The sequence below is a fragment of the Leguminivora glycinivorella genome, chromosome 3 (genome assembly GCF_023078275.1).
Source record: "Leguminivora glycinivorella isolate SPB_JAAS2020 chromosome 3, LegGlyc_1.1, whole genome shotgun sequence".
NCBI lineage: Eukaryota > Metazoa > Arthropoda > Insecta > Lepidoptera > Tortricidae > Leguminivora > Leguminivora glycinivorella.
In genome coordinates, this window is record NC_062973.1 from 23,924,335 (window position 1) to 23,943,432 (window position 19,098).

Sequence of the window (19,098 nt, forward strand, 5' to 3'; positions counted from 1 at the left end):
CTTTAATCCCTCAGCATCATATCCACACCGCGATACACGATTCTCTTTTGCTCTTTTACTATGGGTGTAACTTTTAGTGTCAAGCTAAGACACGACATATTGTAAATATTGTACGTCAACCAATTGGAACCCTAGGCCACTCTACAACCATGTCAAAATGAGAAGCAGTAAGAGATTCCTTACAATCTATTTTATAACGACACTATGACGTAGTTCTACAGTTCCAATTGATTGACTACGTAATCATAGCCCGGCTATTCGCTAAGATGCAGGTGTCGTACGTTCCGTGCATGATACGCCATGTTGCCGAAACGATGTATGCCGGCTGTGTCGCCTGCAGGCTATCCGTGCCTGACACGGTCCTGTGGCTCCTAATCATATGTGGCTTTCCAAAACAAAAGGGGTCTTCAAGAGAGATAAGGACGGTTTCATCTTAAATTGAAACTTGTCTATACTCCGGATGGAACATAGAGTAGGGCTCCTTTTAGGCAAGGAACGTCACTTGTTATACTCTTAGGAAAGGAATCCTCTCTCATCGTCAGTATCCCTACGAAACTTCTCTTGAGTTTTTGATGTTTAAAATTTCGTTCAATCACGAAATATTACGTTGATTGTATGGAGAAAGGAACTGCAAACCCAAAACGGCTACTTTTACGAACCAAAAATTACATTAATTTTCTGTGATTTTCATAAACGTCAAAAATTCATGAGAGAGGTTCAGACATCTGATGGATGGAAAAGAGCCCCTTGAAGAAGAGCATACTCACAATCTAATTTTAAAGGTTGGTAACGCACCTCTAACCCTTCTGGTGTTCACCGAAAACACCGGGACCATGGGCGGCGGTAGTCGCTTACTATCAGGTGACTCTTCTGCTCGTTTGCCACCTGTCCCATAAAACGAAGCGCTACTACGGAAATAACAGGAAAAGCAAAACTCGAAAGTTCGAAACCCGTTCCTAGAGAAACGGCTCGCGGAAAAAAACCGGCTTTCATTGAAAAAAAAAAAAAACAATAAATGACGAATTGACAATGGCAGCTATTACTGCGCGCGCACCGGAACAATGGCAAGGTCGCGCATGCGCGGTCTGTAACTGGACATGTCGATTCGACGGTAGTATCGTGGGTAATGGGCATGTGGCGTTGACGGTAAACGTAGGCTGGAGGTTACGACTCCGATCCAGTTTTAATAGATGTGATTTATATTGACCGGGATGATCATGATGATCGGATGCTGCATGTAACTGTGTCGAAATATCGAGAGCTCGATAAAAATCAAACAGGTAATAATATCTCGGTCAATACCACACACGTGCTTAGTAATTAAATTTATTTTTTTAATAATTCGATAACCGTAAGAGTTAGGAAGCTAGTTTCTAAGAGAAATTAATTGCATTTGACCCAATGAACCTTCCCTTAAAGTTAACGGTATTCAATAAAAACACGGTGTAAAGTCCTCCACATCGATTTCGATAACGACGACCTCTGAAATCACGGGATTATAAGTCTAATGAAACTAACCGTGAATCATTAAAAACTCTTATTAATAGGTGTGTTTGGGATCATACTAAGTCAAGCTGTCGGCGAATTTGACAGCCTTGCTATTGCGAATGTTATTTTTATCATCAAACTTCCATTACAAGACGACTCGCGGTCGCCAGCCTTCCTAGTATTTGCACTGATATAAGCGCGGGCGCTCGCCGTGCCCGATCAGTATCGACCAAGTAACAGACCCGAAAGCAGCGCGTGTTTTTCGCACTAAAAAATTGGAAAATGGTATTTTGATGCCTTAAAGATGTCCACCTGTAGTGTGAAATGGTGTGGAAAGGTAACAAGAAGCTCAAATTTAAAAACAGACGGCATTACATTCCACAAATAAGTCATATTTATAATTTATTCAGAGCCGGCATAGGTCAACTTACATTGGCCACTTACGCGTCAGTAGAGGGACAGTCATACTTCTGTCCCTTTTCATCTGGCGCGACTGCCCGCCGTCCTTGAAACGGCCAATCACAGCGCGCTTAACACATTCCCCGCCCGCTCCTCGCACCCCAAACACTGGTGACTCGTATCGCGAACAAAATATACAAGATTGCCACTCTATAGGAGGTTCTCTGTGGATGAAACGGTAACGTTAACTCAACATTGTAGGGCTATGAAAATAGTTAGTCATGCACTTAGCTTAGTTTCTCTTAGTTAACAGTGATTTCCATAGCATTAACTTGAAAGTTTAAAATAACACATCCCACATCCCCGACAGAGCTGTCAAAATTACTGCGAAATCTTGGTGTGATTCTAATCAATGTCTTATTCGAACAATACTGATCTATCCGTGTCAATAGTGACGGACTGACGGCCTAAGAAATGCCACAAACTGTTCCAAAACTTTGAACCCGTGAGAAAAGTTAAGTGACGGGCTAAAAAATGTCACATTGAATCAGAGGGGGAGAAAGTTGGATCTGATTCGCAAATTTTCTTCTCTCTCTCAACTCTTGCCTTCTTACTAAGAACGTACTTAATGTATTTTTAACCCCCGACGCAAAAACGACGGGGTGTTATAAGTTTGACGTATCTCTCCGTCTGTTTGTCTGTCTGTCTGCCTGTCTGTTTGTCTGTCTGTCTGTGTGTGTGTCTGTCTGTGGCATCGTAGCTCCCGAACGGATGAACCGATTTCGATTTAGTTTTTTTGTCTGAAAGCCGAGTTAGTCGGGAGTGTTCTTAGCCATGTTTCATGTAAATCGGTCTACTATGTCGCGGTCGGGGGTTTTTCATTTTTTTATTTTTTTCTATAGCTTTCTATTTATTGTGAAAATACACAAAGCCTTATTAATGGAAATCAACGCTTGCACCTGTTATGAAATACTGAAACAAACGCCGTCGGAAAACTCACAAGCGCATTGGATCGAGAGCTCTTTATTTATTAATCCCATTTGCGGCCGCGCACAATCTCTGTAGACACAAAAAGACGTATGTGTTACTGAAAATACCGGAGCTTATGACGTTTTTTTTTATCACCACGGATAGTTTGGTTATACTCGTTTTTGATACATTGATTGTGGCGCGCATGACTTTTTCAGAATTACATTTGGTTTGTTCAACGCATTTTAAAATGTTTGTATGTTGCATTGAAAACTGTGGCGCTTACAGAATTATTGTTGTATTGTTGGCAAAACGATGTAGGTATGTTATTTGCAAAACTTTGGCGCTTATGATATTTTAAACGGTTATTTTGTGTTCTTTCTACTAGAAGCAAAATGGTGTATGTTCCATTGAAAAATCGTGGCGTTTATAGCGTATAAACGGCCAAGTTTGGTACAGAAATGTTTCCGTTATAACGCTTCTACGCCTTTATACAGTTTATACTCGATGATTTATCAATTTCTTGCCGCGGCAAAGTCTCCAAGATATAGTTATTTTAGGGATAAACTCATAACCCTTTTATATTTCATTAGTCGGGTTTTCATTCCAATCTTTTTGTCACGCAACGAGTATTTTTATCACCGTAAATATAATAAAAAGAAAGCAAGTAAGTAAACAGATTTTATAAATCTAGAATGCCATTACATTCAGCATAAGCAGGTTAGCTGCGACAATATTTTATTCAACACACTCCCGGCAAACGAACTAAGCAACATATCAAATATTAAACTTCTTTAGTTCAGTTCAGATGGTGTCACTGTACACCTTGTTCTTATATTGGGTTGGTAAGAAAGTAATGAGCGATCGATTGAATTCCACATAAAATTTTTGAGAGAGTTCTAGTATCTTCTATGGTCGAAAGTATATAAAGGGCGAGTCGCACAGTTTCTCGTCAGTCATTCACTAGCTGTCGCCGAGCTAATATAAGGAAGAAAATGGACGAATTAAAAGTGCATGTAAGGCATTGCTTACTATATGAATTTCAGTCTGGCCATTCAGCCGCCGAAGCAGTGCGTAATATCGATACCTCTGGGTTCAATTGGCGTAAAGGACATTTTGGCGAAAATGAGTTATATATACAGTTTTGTTCAGAATTTCAAGCGCTATCGATCTGTGTAGTTAAAATTTCGATATCTCTTAAAAAGTTGCCTTTACGACCAAGATTTTCTACTATGGACTTGCAAAAATAGCTTTTCTGAAGGGGCGTAAATATCAAGTCATTAATTATAAATTATTATTTGTGTCGTAAAGGAAATCTACAAATAAAAATATAATCGTAAGTCACCTTGATATATATTGTTGCCCTTTAAGCCCTTACTTTTTAAGGATCACTTTCTATAGTAGTGTGGTAAAGTTGGGCGTAAAGGACAAGTTTTTTTTGTTCTTCGTCCTTTACGACCAGCACTAAAAATATTTTATCCGCAACTGTAATCGATATCTTTGGGTTCAATTGTCGTAAAGGACATATAATGCAGGTTTCCAAGAGAAAGATAAACCCACTTTTTTTGTTTTTTTGACCTATATTTGTGACGTGTATAAGAAAAATATGCAGATTACGAGTATCTTTAACCTAGTGTAGCAACCGTAGTGATAAACTAAACGATTTAGAAGATAGATGGTTGTAAAGGACACGTCAAAATGCTATAACGTCCTTTACACCCATGATTTGATAGGGTCGTAAATGACAGTCTTAGATGATTTTTATACAAAGTTGGGGCGTAATTGTAACCGAAATGGTACTACAAATGTTGAGCTAAGTTTACAATTAAAAACTGGAAAAATGTATCAAAACGTACTTACTAGTACGTAGTACTAGTTTAATTCAGTATATTATTTATCTAAGCTATCTTAGCAACAAAAAAGAACAAGACTATTTTATATCCAGTTTTGTAATAAAGAAACAATATTTGCTTAAAAACTATCTAATACTTTGGCAACAAATTCAAAGTTATTTTTTTAGTATTCGCCGCTGTCTGAATAGTCAGTGGGTTACGCATTCAGCCTTTAATTCTAGCAGGGAAACGCTTTCGTAGTATCATTATACTGCGGCGAGATGTAGGTAATAAAAAAAAACACTATGGTAATCAGCGTACGTACCCAAATGCACAAACGCTCACGATAATATCTATTTCGTAGCTATATATCTTTATCGCTCTTGCGTATTGCACCAGACTGCATTTTTGTCGGCGTCTGGCGTCGACGATTGCCATTCAGCTACGCCGGCAGTAAACTTTAACAGTAGACTATACTAACATTTAGTGCGACAATAACAGGTGCGTTTCGCTAGCGAATGAGCGTTAGCGTTTGGTGACTTGGCTATGTACCCAGGTACTTAAAGCATTGACTATAATATTTCTAGGATTGAACTCATAATTAAGATTATTCTTATTTAACAGGTTTTAGACTAAATAACAATCTTCTGTTTTAAAATCATCAAAAATATGAATCAACATAGTAGGTAGTCTTGACTATCGTTACTATTATTTATTAGTTGGTCACAGTTTGTATACGCATCCTAACTTGCGTTTATAAATAGGTACTTAACTCTTTAGTTATTCTTAGAACTTCTTTCTACTTTAGACTTAAAATTACTGTCGTATTAATGTAGTCTACTATTCACAGTTGCTGATTAAAGTTTACGTGATTACCATTAGTGTTTTTATGTTTACTTAAACTACGAAAGCGTTTCCCTGCTAGAATTATATACTGAATGCGTAACTTATTGAGACAGCGGCGAGTACTAAAATAATAACTTTCCAAAATATTAGATAGTTTTTAAGCAAATGTTGTTTCTTTATTGCAAAACTGGATATAAAATAGTCTAGTCTAGTTAATAAATAGTCTAGTTAATAGTCTAGTTGGATAGTCTTGTTCTTTGTCTTTGCTAAATATGTAGATAAATATACACTGTAACACTATTGTGGCTATTCTATGCCACATTAACTACGTTTTGATACATTTTTCAAGTTTCTCAATTGTAAACTAAGCTAAAAACAGTTGCCATTTGTACCATTCCGGTTACATTTACGCCCCGAATTTGTATAAAAATCATCTAAGACCGTCATTTACGACCCTATCAACTCTAATTGTTCAAAAAAATCGTGGGTGTAAAGGACGTTCATAGCATTTTGACGTGTCCTTTACAACCATCTAACTTCTAAACCGTTTAGATTATCACTACGGTTGCTACACTAGGTTAAGGATACTAAAAATCTACATATTTTTCTATATACGTCACAAATATAGGTCAAAAAACAAAAAAGATATAAACATTTTTCTAAAAAAAAAGTTGTTTTTTGCTTCTCCTGAAAACCTGCATTTTGTCCTTTACGCCAATTGAACCCAAAGGTATCGATATATGTCAGCGTGTTGCTCCTGAAGTTGTGTCTGAGGCCACGGCGAAACGATGGTTCCAGCGGTTTCGTAGTGGCGACTTTTCATTATCAGATCAACCTAAGTCTGTTCGACCGGTGAAGATTGATGTAGCCAAATTAAAAACCTTAATTTAAGGAGATCCGAGGCTAACGAGTCATACTCTTGCTACCGAGTTAGGCTGCTCTCATGTCACCATAGAAACACATTTACACGAGTTGGGAAAAAACTACAAATACAGTGTTTGGATACCGCACGAACTTGATAGAGATCAACTAAACCGCCGTGCCGATATCTGCATACAACTTCTGTCTTTTCGCCGGACATTCAACTGGTTGGACCATCTTATCACTGTAGATGAAAAATGGGTCTTATATATAAATCACACACGCAAACGTCAGTGGCTAGCTCCAAACGAAAAAGGAATAGAGGCACCAAAAACAGAGCCTCACCCGAAAAAAGTTATGCTGTCCGTTTGGTGGGATATTCATGGTATTATTCACTGGGAACTCCTACCAAGTGGAATGACTGTTACCGCATCAGTATACTGTAATCAGCTTGAAAATTTAAACCAAAAAATCTGTCAGAATCGTCCACAGCATGCTAAAGTTTTTTTCTTACACGACAATGCTCGCCCACACATTGCAAAAGTGACTCGGCTAAAGCTAAATGAGCTAGGTTGGAAAGTGATACCTCATCCACCGTACTCTCCAGACTTGGCACCTACGGATTACGCATTGTTCAGATCGCTAAGCAATGCCTTGAATGAAAAAAAGTTCGATGATCAAGCCCATCTACGACAGTACATAGCTGAGTTTTTTGAATCTAAACCTAAGAACTTCTTCGCCGATGCTATTCATTCTTTACCAGAACGATGGAGACAAGTAGTAGATAACGAAGGCCGTTATATTTTTGATAAATGATTAAAATAATAAATTAAATAAAAATTACAATATTGGTTATGATTCGCTCATTACTTTCTTACCAACCCAATAAATGACGATTGTAAATGACGATTTGGATGTCATCATGGCTCCACTTTGCCATTAAGACGTTTATACGGCTGAAGTGCAGCTGGTGAACAAACATTCATATATTTTTCAGAAAAAATATGAAGCCCATAGGTACGGAGATGGCGAGATGACTTTGACACCTTCATGAGTAATTTTATTGACCAGAAATAGTACACCAAACGGCGTCGCAGAGGGCCTTTGCCTACCACGAGCTATTAAAAACAAATGAATTGTTGAGGAGAAAAAACAGTACTTACGATTGAAGATGGAAGAGCAGTGGTGGGCCTGGTACGCAATCTTCATTCAAAGCGGGCCAACATGTGAAGGAGTTTTAGAAGAGGGCCAGATTTATACCAAAATCTCATTTTTATCACAATGCTCGGCTGGCATCATCACACACTATTTGGAAGGATCGGTGGAGGGCCGGATAAAATCCTTTTCACCACACCAACTGGTAAGGGCTTACTTTGCTATTCGAAAACAGATAGCAAAGTTGCATTTTATCCACAAGAGTGCAAAGTAATTTCATAAAAAAATTAACTTGATGTCATAAGCTGACTGGTAGAATTTACCAATAAATTATGATTTTGAATCATAAATATTGAATAGATTGATGGACGTGATTTAGTTTGACGTTTTAAAGTCAGTATTTTGATCGTGTTGGTGTGGTGAAAATGTTGTGTTTCACTCGGTGGCAAAGTTTGTTTAACCTTCGTGCCTTGAAACCCTCGCAACGCTCAAGATTCCACTTTTTGAACCACTATTGGCACGTGCGGTTAAACAACAACTTTGCCCCCTTGTAAAACTAACTATTTTCGGGCCGCATATAGCCCGCGGGCCGGTACTATGCCCACCGCTGGATTAGAGTAGGCTTTCAGCATACGGTGAGCTCCAGAGAGTACAGGATGACATAAAGTTCTGCTTGAAACCTTCCGTCTACTTTTCTATGTCTATGTCTATGCTTATTCTTGTGTGGGTGTTTTACTAACCTTACCGACAGAAGTTCAGTGAAAAGTAGCTTTATCGAACTAGGAACAAAGTTTAAAAAGCAGTGAAGGGAAGGCTAGATATTTGTTCTCGTATTGCCTACGCAATAAGGCCTATGTTGTAATGTAGATAAATATGCCGAGTCGAAGGGGATTCTTTTTAATGTCCCGTCATTCTGAGTGTTTGCATGGAAACTATTTCCCTGTTGTCTTATCGGATGTTGTCTGTTGCCATGGCAACGTTGGGCTTTTGTTCTACCAAGCACGTATACAGGGTGTCCCAATAGGCTATTTGGCTCAAAGAAGACTTTGTTTTTACTTTTAAAATGCTGTAATTTGGCACTAGGTAAGTATTAAAAAAAAGCACATTACAGAATGTGCTTATAATATATCAAACAAAATTTTTATTAACCGGGATGTAGACCGTGATAATGTATTATACTTTTGTTGAGCTCCAGATATTTTGACACAGTTACATGCATCATTATGACGGAAAAACGTTAATCACAGTCTATGCCCCGGTCAATGTAAGGTCTCCACGGAAGACCAGCGTCAAGATACCTGATATGTAACTTGACAAAATGCTGAGGGGAGACCTTTTCAGTGACGTTAATATCAATACCTATTAATAAATAAAATGTGTATCATAGACATAAGGAATCTTGTTAACGTCCTGAATAAATTTATTTTCTTTCTTTCTTTCTAATGAAACTAACCGTAAATTATTCAAAACTGTTACATTTCAGAAAGTTTGATGTCATTTATAATATAACCCTTTGTCTGTGTTTGATAAGGATCGTAACGTAAGCCGTAAATTATTTTATGACAATTTTTTGACAGAAACAGACGACGGGTTAAGGGGTATTCACTATTTTAGAATGTTTAAGAGACATACCAAAATATATGTTTGCAGTGGTTTCGATAAGGCGGACTAAATATGCGTATATTAATGTCATAGAAGTTTGATGTTTAGAATAAATATAAATATTGGGGGACACCTTACACAGATTAACCTAGCCTAAACTAAGCAAAGCCTGTAGAGTCGCCGTCAATAGAACTTGTGAACAATGTAAACAAACCTTGTAGTCAAAATGTATTTAATTTCCATTCTAACTCATCAGATACTGGCTAAATCCATGTGTTATTTAATCAATTCATATCACATTATGATTCTCAACATTTAAAATAATAAAATTGTGCTAAATATTGATATTTTATATAATGGTTTGTTTACATTGTTGACAATTTCTATTGACAGCGATTTTACTATGGGTGCTAGGCGACGATATACATACTTATATAGATAAATATATACTTATATACATAGAAAACATCCATGACTCAGGAACGAATATCTGTGCTCATCACACAAATAAATGCCCTTACCGGGATTCGAACCCGGGACCGCGGCTTAGCAGGCAGGGTCACTACCAACTACGCCAGACCGGTCGTCAAATTATAAGTATATAATTATTATAGCTCCTTCTAGCCTAGTCCACTTGCGTCAGGATCCTTCTGCACTGATCTCTGCTAACTTAGTTTGGTTTAACTCTTATTCGTATATAAATTGAAATAGATATTATACATGAAAGAAAAAACGACAAGGCCCACTGGTGGCCGAGCCGGGAATCGAACCCGGGTCTTCAGCTTACGCGGCTAGCGTCTTCAGTCTTCACCACTAGACTGGATTATATATAGTAGTGTGACTACTTGAAAAAAGAACAAATCAAAAAATATTCATGATTTGTTCCCTAGTTGTCTTATTCGCATATGTAAACTTGTGATTTGAACAAATATTAGCCATAATAAAAATACAAGTGATACAAGGAGCTTGTTAGCGCCTCACGACGTGGTAATCTATTTAGCACGTCGTTTGTGCCTTATTGGCAGATGTGTATCATGTGTACCTAAGTGTATAACTCTCACACTAGATGGAGCGTCATTCCACACTGGAAATTTTAAGTGTCATAATGGACAAACACTATTCCGGAGAGCCAGAAATAGTTATTTGTTATACAAGGGTTCAAAGTTGTATGTTAACGCCCAGTGAGAATAGAATACATCCTTTAAGGTTTGCCTTTCGCTTGTCTGTGGCCAAGAGTAAGCCCATTTAAAAAAAAATACTGTAGTATACACAGAAAAGGCGCATTTACTCTACCAGGGCGATAACCTCAGTTGATCTTAATAATATTATAGTATATTAAATGTATCTACTAAGTAATAGATTTCCGTTAATTATTACAATAATCAAACACATTACGTTTATAAATGTCATTTGTAACTTAATACGATTGAATCAGTGGCAACACTAACGTAGTTACGTAATAGGATAACTTAGTTAACAACTAATAATTAACAAGATTAGTTTATTTGAAGTTCACTGTATCTACTATTATATCTAAATCGAATTCAATTAACAGTGTGTGAGCGCACTGAGCGCGTGATGATCTTATCAATTCATTTTATTATGGACTAATAAAATATTTTAGGTATTATACATACCTATTGGTTTGTTGCCAGGCAGAGTGATGTCAGGTGGACCAAAATGTTGACCGAATGGTGGCCGCTATCGGATGTAAGAAGCGCCTGGCATCCGTTGGCTCGTTGAGTGAACGACATTCGAAAAACTGCGGGGCACTTCTGGATGAGATTAGCCCAGGACCAGGATAAAGCTAGGAACACACTACGCGGACGTCCGTCGTGAATCGACCGCGGACGGGAATCTGGACAATGACATTACACATAACCGTGCAAACTATCGGTCGACGGACGCGGACGTGGCCTTGAGCGCACGGACGTCCGATCGAAATCTGGCTCTCTGGATGTTTTGTTCCGTGCTCACTGATAGGTCGCGGTCGCGGTCGTTTTACGACGGACGTCCGCGTAGTATGTTCCTAGCTTAAGTGGCGTACACGAAGGGAGGCCCATGCTCAGCAGTGAGCAATTAATCGTTAAAATGATGATAATGATGATGACAGACCTACTTAGATTTTTCTTATTTATCTATGTACAGTTACCGGCAATGATATCATAACATTAACCTTTTCTTTAATACCACATCGGTGGCAGACAGGTACGGTTCGCCTGATGGAAAGCGGTCACCGTAACCTATACCGCCTGCAACTCAAAGGGTTACATGTGCGTTGCCGACCCATTAGAAACGTACACTCATTTTTTGAAAACCCCATACTGTAGTTTTTCGGAAATAACTTTGCAGCTCATTCCTCTGAAACCGCACGGTGCGCCACCATTTAGGTTGCATGGTGTGTGAGCATTTTCAAAAGGTGAGACCCCCCCGCCCAATTAGCGCAAGTTGTTAACAAAAATTAACTCACTGTCAGTTTTGTGACGCCAATTAAGCAAGAAATATCTATAAAAATATAGTTTTGGTGTTAATTATATAAATGTGAAAAAAGTAATTTTTTAGACCGATTTTATGCTTAATTGTCGTCACAAAACTGATATCGAGTTAATTTTTATTAACCACTTACGCTAATTGGGGGGAGGGGGGGTAATATTTTATTATATAATATATCCAAACTTTACACCATGGTGTGATGGTCAGTTTTATCTCGATATCAATCCTTTACACAAATCAGAGCATATTCCAACCGTGTCTGTTCACTTTCTAAAGAACACACGTGACAAGGTCAACGGATCTGTCCCCGGATTCCCGATGCGCGCGAGAGTCTCGCCTCGGGACCACTGGTGTAAGTGGGACCACGGAATCTTTAGGTCATACACCCTAACATGAGCTCAGTAAATTGTTTACCATTTTCGAGTAATTTCCAAAACAAGATTTATTTATTAAATCTTTTTTTGTACTAGCATTGAGTTGAAATCCTCTAGAAGTTATTTTTTTGGTGTGTGTCTAATCATGAAATTAATTTAAAAGCCAGATGTCTTATTTTGTCACCTAATTCATGATAAGTAAAAAATGATTAGATTTCACTTTAACTATCACAAAAACATTAATCTTAACTTTGACCACCTCCCGTTATTTTTTTAATTTAAAATAAAAAAAGGCGTCTTATGGAATATATTTACATAGAATATTATTCTGGGACACCCTGTATAATAAATAATAGGACTTACTCGTATGTACAGAAAGGGTACTTAAATACTAATACTAAGGTAAAATTTCACAGGCATTTCAAAGGAATTTAATCCATTAATTTAGCGTCACCTGGATCTACGTACAATAAAGCCTGGATAAAATTTTGAAAAAACCCCCGATCGCGACATAGTGGACCGATTTTCATGAAACATGGCTAAGAACACTCCCGACTAACTCAGCTTTCAGACAAAAAAAACTAAACCTAAATCGGTTCATCCGTTTGGGAGCTACGATGCCACAGACAGACACACACACACAGACAAACAGACTTCAGTATAAGCTTCTTTAAATACTTTTAAGATACTAAAATTAATAAAAGATTTTGCTAATAAGATTTACCTGAGAGGCTGTCAAAATAGTTGCCAACGTATCATGGACTGAGTTTTGAACTACTTGATTCTGAACTCATGACTCCGGTAATCTCAATCAAATATTGATACTTAGCCATTAAAGATGATTTGCACTCAATTGCCGGAGGCGATGCACCGACACGTGGTGAGAATAACAAATGCATAAAATTGACTTTTTTGCTCCGTGCCGTGATACGATGCGATTATTGTACTTTTCTATAACATGCGTGTGCGCTTCCCTACTGCGGGCTCATTTACACGGTGCGAGAACTAGCATGCAAGTTTCATTACATTGCGATATTTGAATAGCCGGATCTAGTTTTCTGAACAGGCCCCGTAGCCGAATGGCATTTCTCCGACGCCAAACGAAAGCGATACGCCGCTGGCTCTGTCGCGCCAATACGCAAGCGCGATAGAGATAGATATCTACTAGCGCTTCGTTTCGTGGCTGGGTGGCTAGCCGAATGGCACAATCGCTCACGAAACGCTCACGAAACGAAGCGCTAGTAGATATCTATCTCTATCGCGCTTGCGTATTGGCGCGACAGAGCCAGCGGCGTATCGCTTTCGTTTGGCGTCGGAGAAATGCCATTCGGCTACGGGGCCAGCTGACTGAGGGCCGCCATCTTGCCGAGTAAAAGGGTTCGGGCTAGGCAAATGTGTGCGCAGCAGACGTTTTGCGCGCGAGGCATTGCTTTGCGAGGCTGTTCGGTCAACGAATCTAGCTATTGACATGCTGAATTGTATGTATCCTTAACAACAGTCCGCATCGTAACTATAAGTATGTAAATTGCAAGCGAGTTTGCGTGCTGTGTGAATGCGGCCTACTACTCAATCATTGTTTATAATTCCATTTGAAAACTCAAGTAATTGTGCCTGATGTTAATAGTAAAGAGTTCATATTTCAAATATTTCAATGCATTTTAATTGGTTGTTACGACTTAACGAGAGTAAGCGCGATGATTTAATAACGATAGTGATAAATTTTCACGGCGTTAACTACACTTGTTTTTATATTGGAAAAAAAATGAAACTAACACGTTTCCTTTTGAAATGTATTTGGTATACCGAGCGGATGCGTCAGCAGAGTGCTTTTCCTGCACCGGCAGGGCGCGAATGGGTAGAGCGGGGAGGGAATTGAAATCGCCCGGACCCTTTTTCACTAAAAATTGCCATTAATAGCCATCGCGGGCCTGCGCGAGCTCGCGATGGACATTAATGTCAATCGCGAGGTCGCGCGTGCCTGCCGTAGCTTGTAGGTTTCATAAGATACTCAAGAGATACTCTATGTTGAAAGCAATACGGTAAATTTTTACACTAACAAATATCTCAACTCAAGTCACATCCTCCTCAATCCGCGCCTCGCCATGTCTCGCCGCGCTCTGCCGGTAGAATACCACCTTCTAGTTAATTTATACTTAAAATAGGAATTAGTGTAAAAATTAACCGTAAATATTAATTTTTACACTAACAAATATCTCAATTCACGTCCCGCACATCCACGTCAATCCACTCCTCTCCACGCTAAGCAACTTCTCGTCTGGCCGGCCGGTGGAAAACTACCATCAGAGTTAATTTATACTTTAAATCGGAAGCAATTACAGTTCAGTTTCACACTAACAAATATCTCAAATAAAGTCCCGCACATCCAAGTCAATCTTTACTATTTCCACTGAAGATGCGCTGGGCGAGAATCGAAAATTCGCCATACAAATTTAAATTCCCTCTCTGCTCTGCCCATTCACGCCCTGCCGGTGGAAAACCACCTTTACGGCTCATCACACAAGACATACATCAAAACAGACTACAGAACAAACTTTTTTCTAAATCTTCGAGCATGTTTGTGAAGTCATTACTTCTTTGCTGTGCAAACTTTGATTTTAAGTACAATTGGTAGCTGATGCGTGTTCCGTCTTAAAAAGCATCATGGGAGAGCATAAGTTATTTCCCTACGTTAACTTGGCAATTAATACATAGTTAGGTTTGGTCGCATCTTCAAGAGACTGTAGAAACAAATATAGTATATAATAACTTAGCACCTAGACGCGTTCCCGAGATACAGGTTCTTGACAGACGAATGGACGGACCGGACAGAAGGATTAGCGGATGGACAGAAAGATTTAGGGAACCCTAAAAATAATATTTTATCCTGTTACACATAACGGATGAAGACAAGGGATAAATGAAATGTCACAGTTTTTAACAGAAAAAAATCATCAATTAATTCGGTTGCGTGTGCCACGACCATACAGATGTAGTGCGAAAAGCTTTTCCTTCGTAATGTTACGGAAACGTACGAACGTGTCACGCTATTTCAGTCAGTCTCTGTACAAGACGTATCAATTGATATTTGACACTGTTTGAACTGGCAAATGCGAACGTTTCCGGAAAAATACGAAGGAAAAGTTTACTACATCTGTAATTACCGTACTGGGTATCCGTTTGCATACCGTTACCGCTACGATACCGCATTAGCGTTTTTACCCACCCTTTTTTTTTAGGGTTCCGTAGTCAACTAGGAACCCTTATAGTTTCGCCATGTCTGTCTGTCCGTCCGTCCGTCCGTCCGTCCGTCCGTCCGTCCGTCCGTCCGTCCGCGGATAATCTCAGTAACCGTTAGCACTAGAAAGCTGAAATTTGGTACCAATATGTATATCAATCACGCCAACAAAGTGCAAAAATAAAAAATGGAAAAAAATGTTTTATTAGGGTACCCCCCCCTACATGTGAAGTGGGGGCTGATATTTTTTTTTCATTCCAACCCCAACGTGTGATATATTGTTGGATAGGTATTTAAAAATGAATAAGGGTTTACTAAGATCGTTTTTTGATAATATTAATATTTTCGGAAATAATTGCTCCTAAAGGAAAAAAAGTGCGTCCCCCCTCTAACTTTTGAACCATATGTTTAAAAAATATGAAAAAAATCACAAAAGTAGAACTTTATAAAGACTTTCTAGGAAAATTGTTTTGAACTTAATAGGTTCAGTAGTTTTTGAGAAAAATACGGAAAACTACGGAACCCTACACTGAGCGTGGCCCGACACGCTCTTGGCCGGTTTTTTAAAGGGGAAATGCGTTTCGCATAGTAGATAAAGTCTAAAAAACAAACGTACCTCAGGATCTGAACTACGTTTGTTTCTTAGATTTTGTCCGTCGGAGTTCTATATAACTCCGTATAATATTATATATCTTATATATATTATATAATAATAATAATAAATAATAATAAATATTATAGGACATTCTTACACAGATTGACTGAGGCCCACGGTAAGCTCAAGAAGGCTTGTGTTGTGGGTACTCAGACAACGATATATATAATATATAAATACTTATATACATAGAAAACATCCATGACTCAGGAACAAATATCTGTGCTCATCACACAAATAAATGCCCTTACCGGGATTCGAACCCGGGACCGCGGCGCAGCAGGCAGGGTCACTACTGACTGCGCCAGACCGGTCGTCAAATATCTTTTATATATATTATATATCATTGCCCACTTATAATGTATTATTTATTTTATTCTTTTGTTTGCATGTATCACTTAATAATATCCAATATTTATGTTTAACTTCTTTTTTACACTTTTACTATTTATTATTTCTTGGTTTACTTTATTTAAACAAAAATAGTCACTCCCTCAGGCCTTGGCAGAATAAGGCCGTTTTCACATTATCCGATCCGATATCGGATGTAGGACCGACATCCTACATCCGATAAATGCTTCCGATAGTGTCGGATGTCGGTCCGATAAAACGCATTGTTCCAAATCAATGGAGTATGATTTTGTATCAATTTTTTTATAAAAAGTTTTGTATTTAATAATTATAAGCACTTTATTTCAAATATTTTATTATAAAATTAAAATAACGAGCATAAAAATACTCAAGAGTGGCAGGTACAATAAATAATTTTACATTTAACTATATCTACTAAAAGATGAAAAATTTGTATCCGCAATTTGGACCAATGAATTACAATCTTTTTTTTTCAATAGAAATTAATCATTAACAGCTCTTTAATAGACGCCATTTTTATCACGCACACTACTACAAACGTATACCTACATTGTATACGCACACACACAAATATTATCGGCCGACAGCTGGCGGGGGGTCCGGCATGCCAAAAATGACGGAAGCGTCCTGCCGATATCGGCAGTTCGATGGTGCCTCGGACAAAAGCTGTTGTAGGAGAGTGCCATCTGTATTAAATCCGCAATTTTTGCGTTAATGATCTATTAAATACATAAATGAAGACCTGGAAGCGCATAAATCTTACATTTTACATCCTTCCTACATCCGATATCGGATCGGATAATGTGAAAACGGCCTAACAGCGTTGCATTTCGCGTCTCCTGCGTCTTGCAACAACATGCTGAGTCAAAGCCTTTTCCCTACTGCACACATTGCTGGACACACAAGTGTAATTTTCTGTTTGTGTGTATATAATTTTCTTAGGATATTTTTGTGTATTTGTTTCTTTTTAGGGTTCCGTACCTCAAAAGGAAAAAACGGAACCCTTATAGGATCACTTTGTTGTCCGTCTGTCCGTCCGTCCGTCCGTCTGTCAAGACCCTTTTTCTCAGGAACGCGTGGAGGTATGAAGCTGAAAGTTATATCAATTACTCAGGTCTACTGTCTCTTGAAGCTGTGAAAAAATCAAACTTCTAAGCCAACGCAATCAAAAGATACAGCCGTTTATGCCGCAAATTTTCGACACTTGCAAGGGAATCAAAACCTACAGGGTGCTTCCCGTGAACTCAGAATCTTGAAATTTGGTACGAAGCAACGTCTTATAGCATAGATAAAGGAAAAATTACGAAAACCATAAATTTTTAGTTACATCACATAATATATTTTTTTTTAATAATTTTAACCTTACTACCCATTTCCTCATAAACGCGTAGAGGTATTAAATTGATATTCATACCAAATACTCAGGTCTATAATACCTTTAAGCTGTAACAAAATCAAACTTCTATGTCAATGTAGTATATCCCTAATTAACACTTTAACAGTTACTTAACGTTACTGCCTGCAACATACATGTGACACACGTATGTGCATAAAATAGCATGTAAGCAATAATTTACTATATAAGGTATGTTTAGTTTTACTTGTCGAGATCTTCTGAGAGAGATCTTCTGTATTGATTATTGACAATACAACACACATCATCCACAATGACCAGTTTTACTTAACCTCCATTCAACCCTCCAACTTCATCATATCTCATGGCGACCCATACCAGTAGAACCAAGGAAACGGATTTCACCACGGAGCGCAATAATGAAGACAGAAAAACAATTCAAGATTGAAGATTCAAGATTACCCTAACGAAGATATCACCACTATGAAGACCGGCACTGCACATCCAAGATTACTCTTATGAAGATCGGCGTCGAAGAAAATTTATAAGAAGAAAGAACACGTCCAATGTTGAAAACCGCACTAAAGAAGGAAAACAAGGAAGAAAATATGTCCTATATATAAGTCTACGAAGAAAGAAGAGCGTTGTCCAGGGTTTCCCGGCTCGCGAATCAAGAGGTGTCCAGGGTTATCCCGGCCCATCATCAAGAGGTGTCCAGGGGGTTATCCCGGCCCAGCTCGAGGGAGTCCAGGGTTATCCCGGCCCGCATCATCTTCAGAGCATCGGTCACGTGCACATGGAAGACTCACGTTGCCAGCCAGCGTCACGCGACAGCCCGACCGCCCGCCCGTGCCAGCGCGGAATGCAGCGTCAACAATTCAACATGACCTACTAAGCGAAGTACATTGCGCTATCTATGTAAGTTAGTTATATTATTTTGTCATGTTATTTAGCAATTTATAGGGATCCTTTTTGCAGTATTTTTTTTATTAATTAATAGAGGTGACAAATTTATTATGTTATTAGAATTACAGTCTTTACGCGATAAACTAAATAAGTTAAAAGAGGATATTTCGAAGTTAGGTCCAGAGAGGCGACGGAAAGAAATAGGTAGAAGGAAATTAGAGGAATCAAATGAATTATATAACCATTTTGCGGATATTGTGTCTCAGTTAAAGAAAAGGCAGGATGAATTTAGTTCTTCAGAAATAGAATTAGGTAATAGACTTATAGGCGAAGTCAAAGACACTTACGAGAGGATTAAGTTATCGTTACAATTCTTTGATACGGATTCCCAAACAGACGGAAAAATGGCTAAACCTAGTTTTGATGTTAAAACGGCCATCGCCTTGTTGCCCGTCATGACAGGGCAAGAGGATGCAACTAAACAGTTAATAGATGGTATTCTTATGTACAGTACCATTATTAATACCGAATCTCAGCGGACATTGATAGAATTTGTT

At 38.4% G+C, this 19,098-nt stretch overlaps 1 protein-coding gene across 1 annotated transcript in view; it reads left to right on the forward strand.

The window, feature by feature from the left end:
* The window catches only part of LOC125224951, a 108,038-nt gene extending 89,508 nt beyond the window's left edge, over positions 1 to 18,530 (forward strand). The window contains exon 3 of the mRNA XM_048128470.1: positions 18,288 to 18,530. Coding sequence (XP_047984427.1) covers positions 18,288 to 18,530 — 243 coding nt within the window. The remainder of the gene's footprint in view (positions 1 to 18,287) is intronic.
* Positions 18,531 to 19,098: the final 568 nt, after the last annotated feature.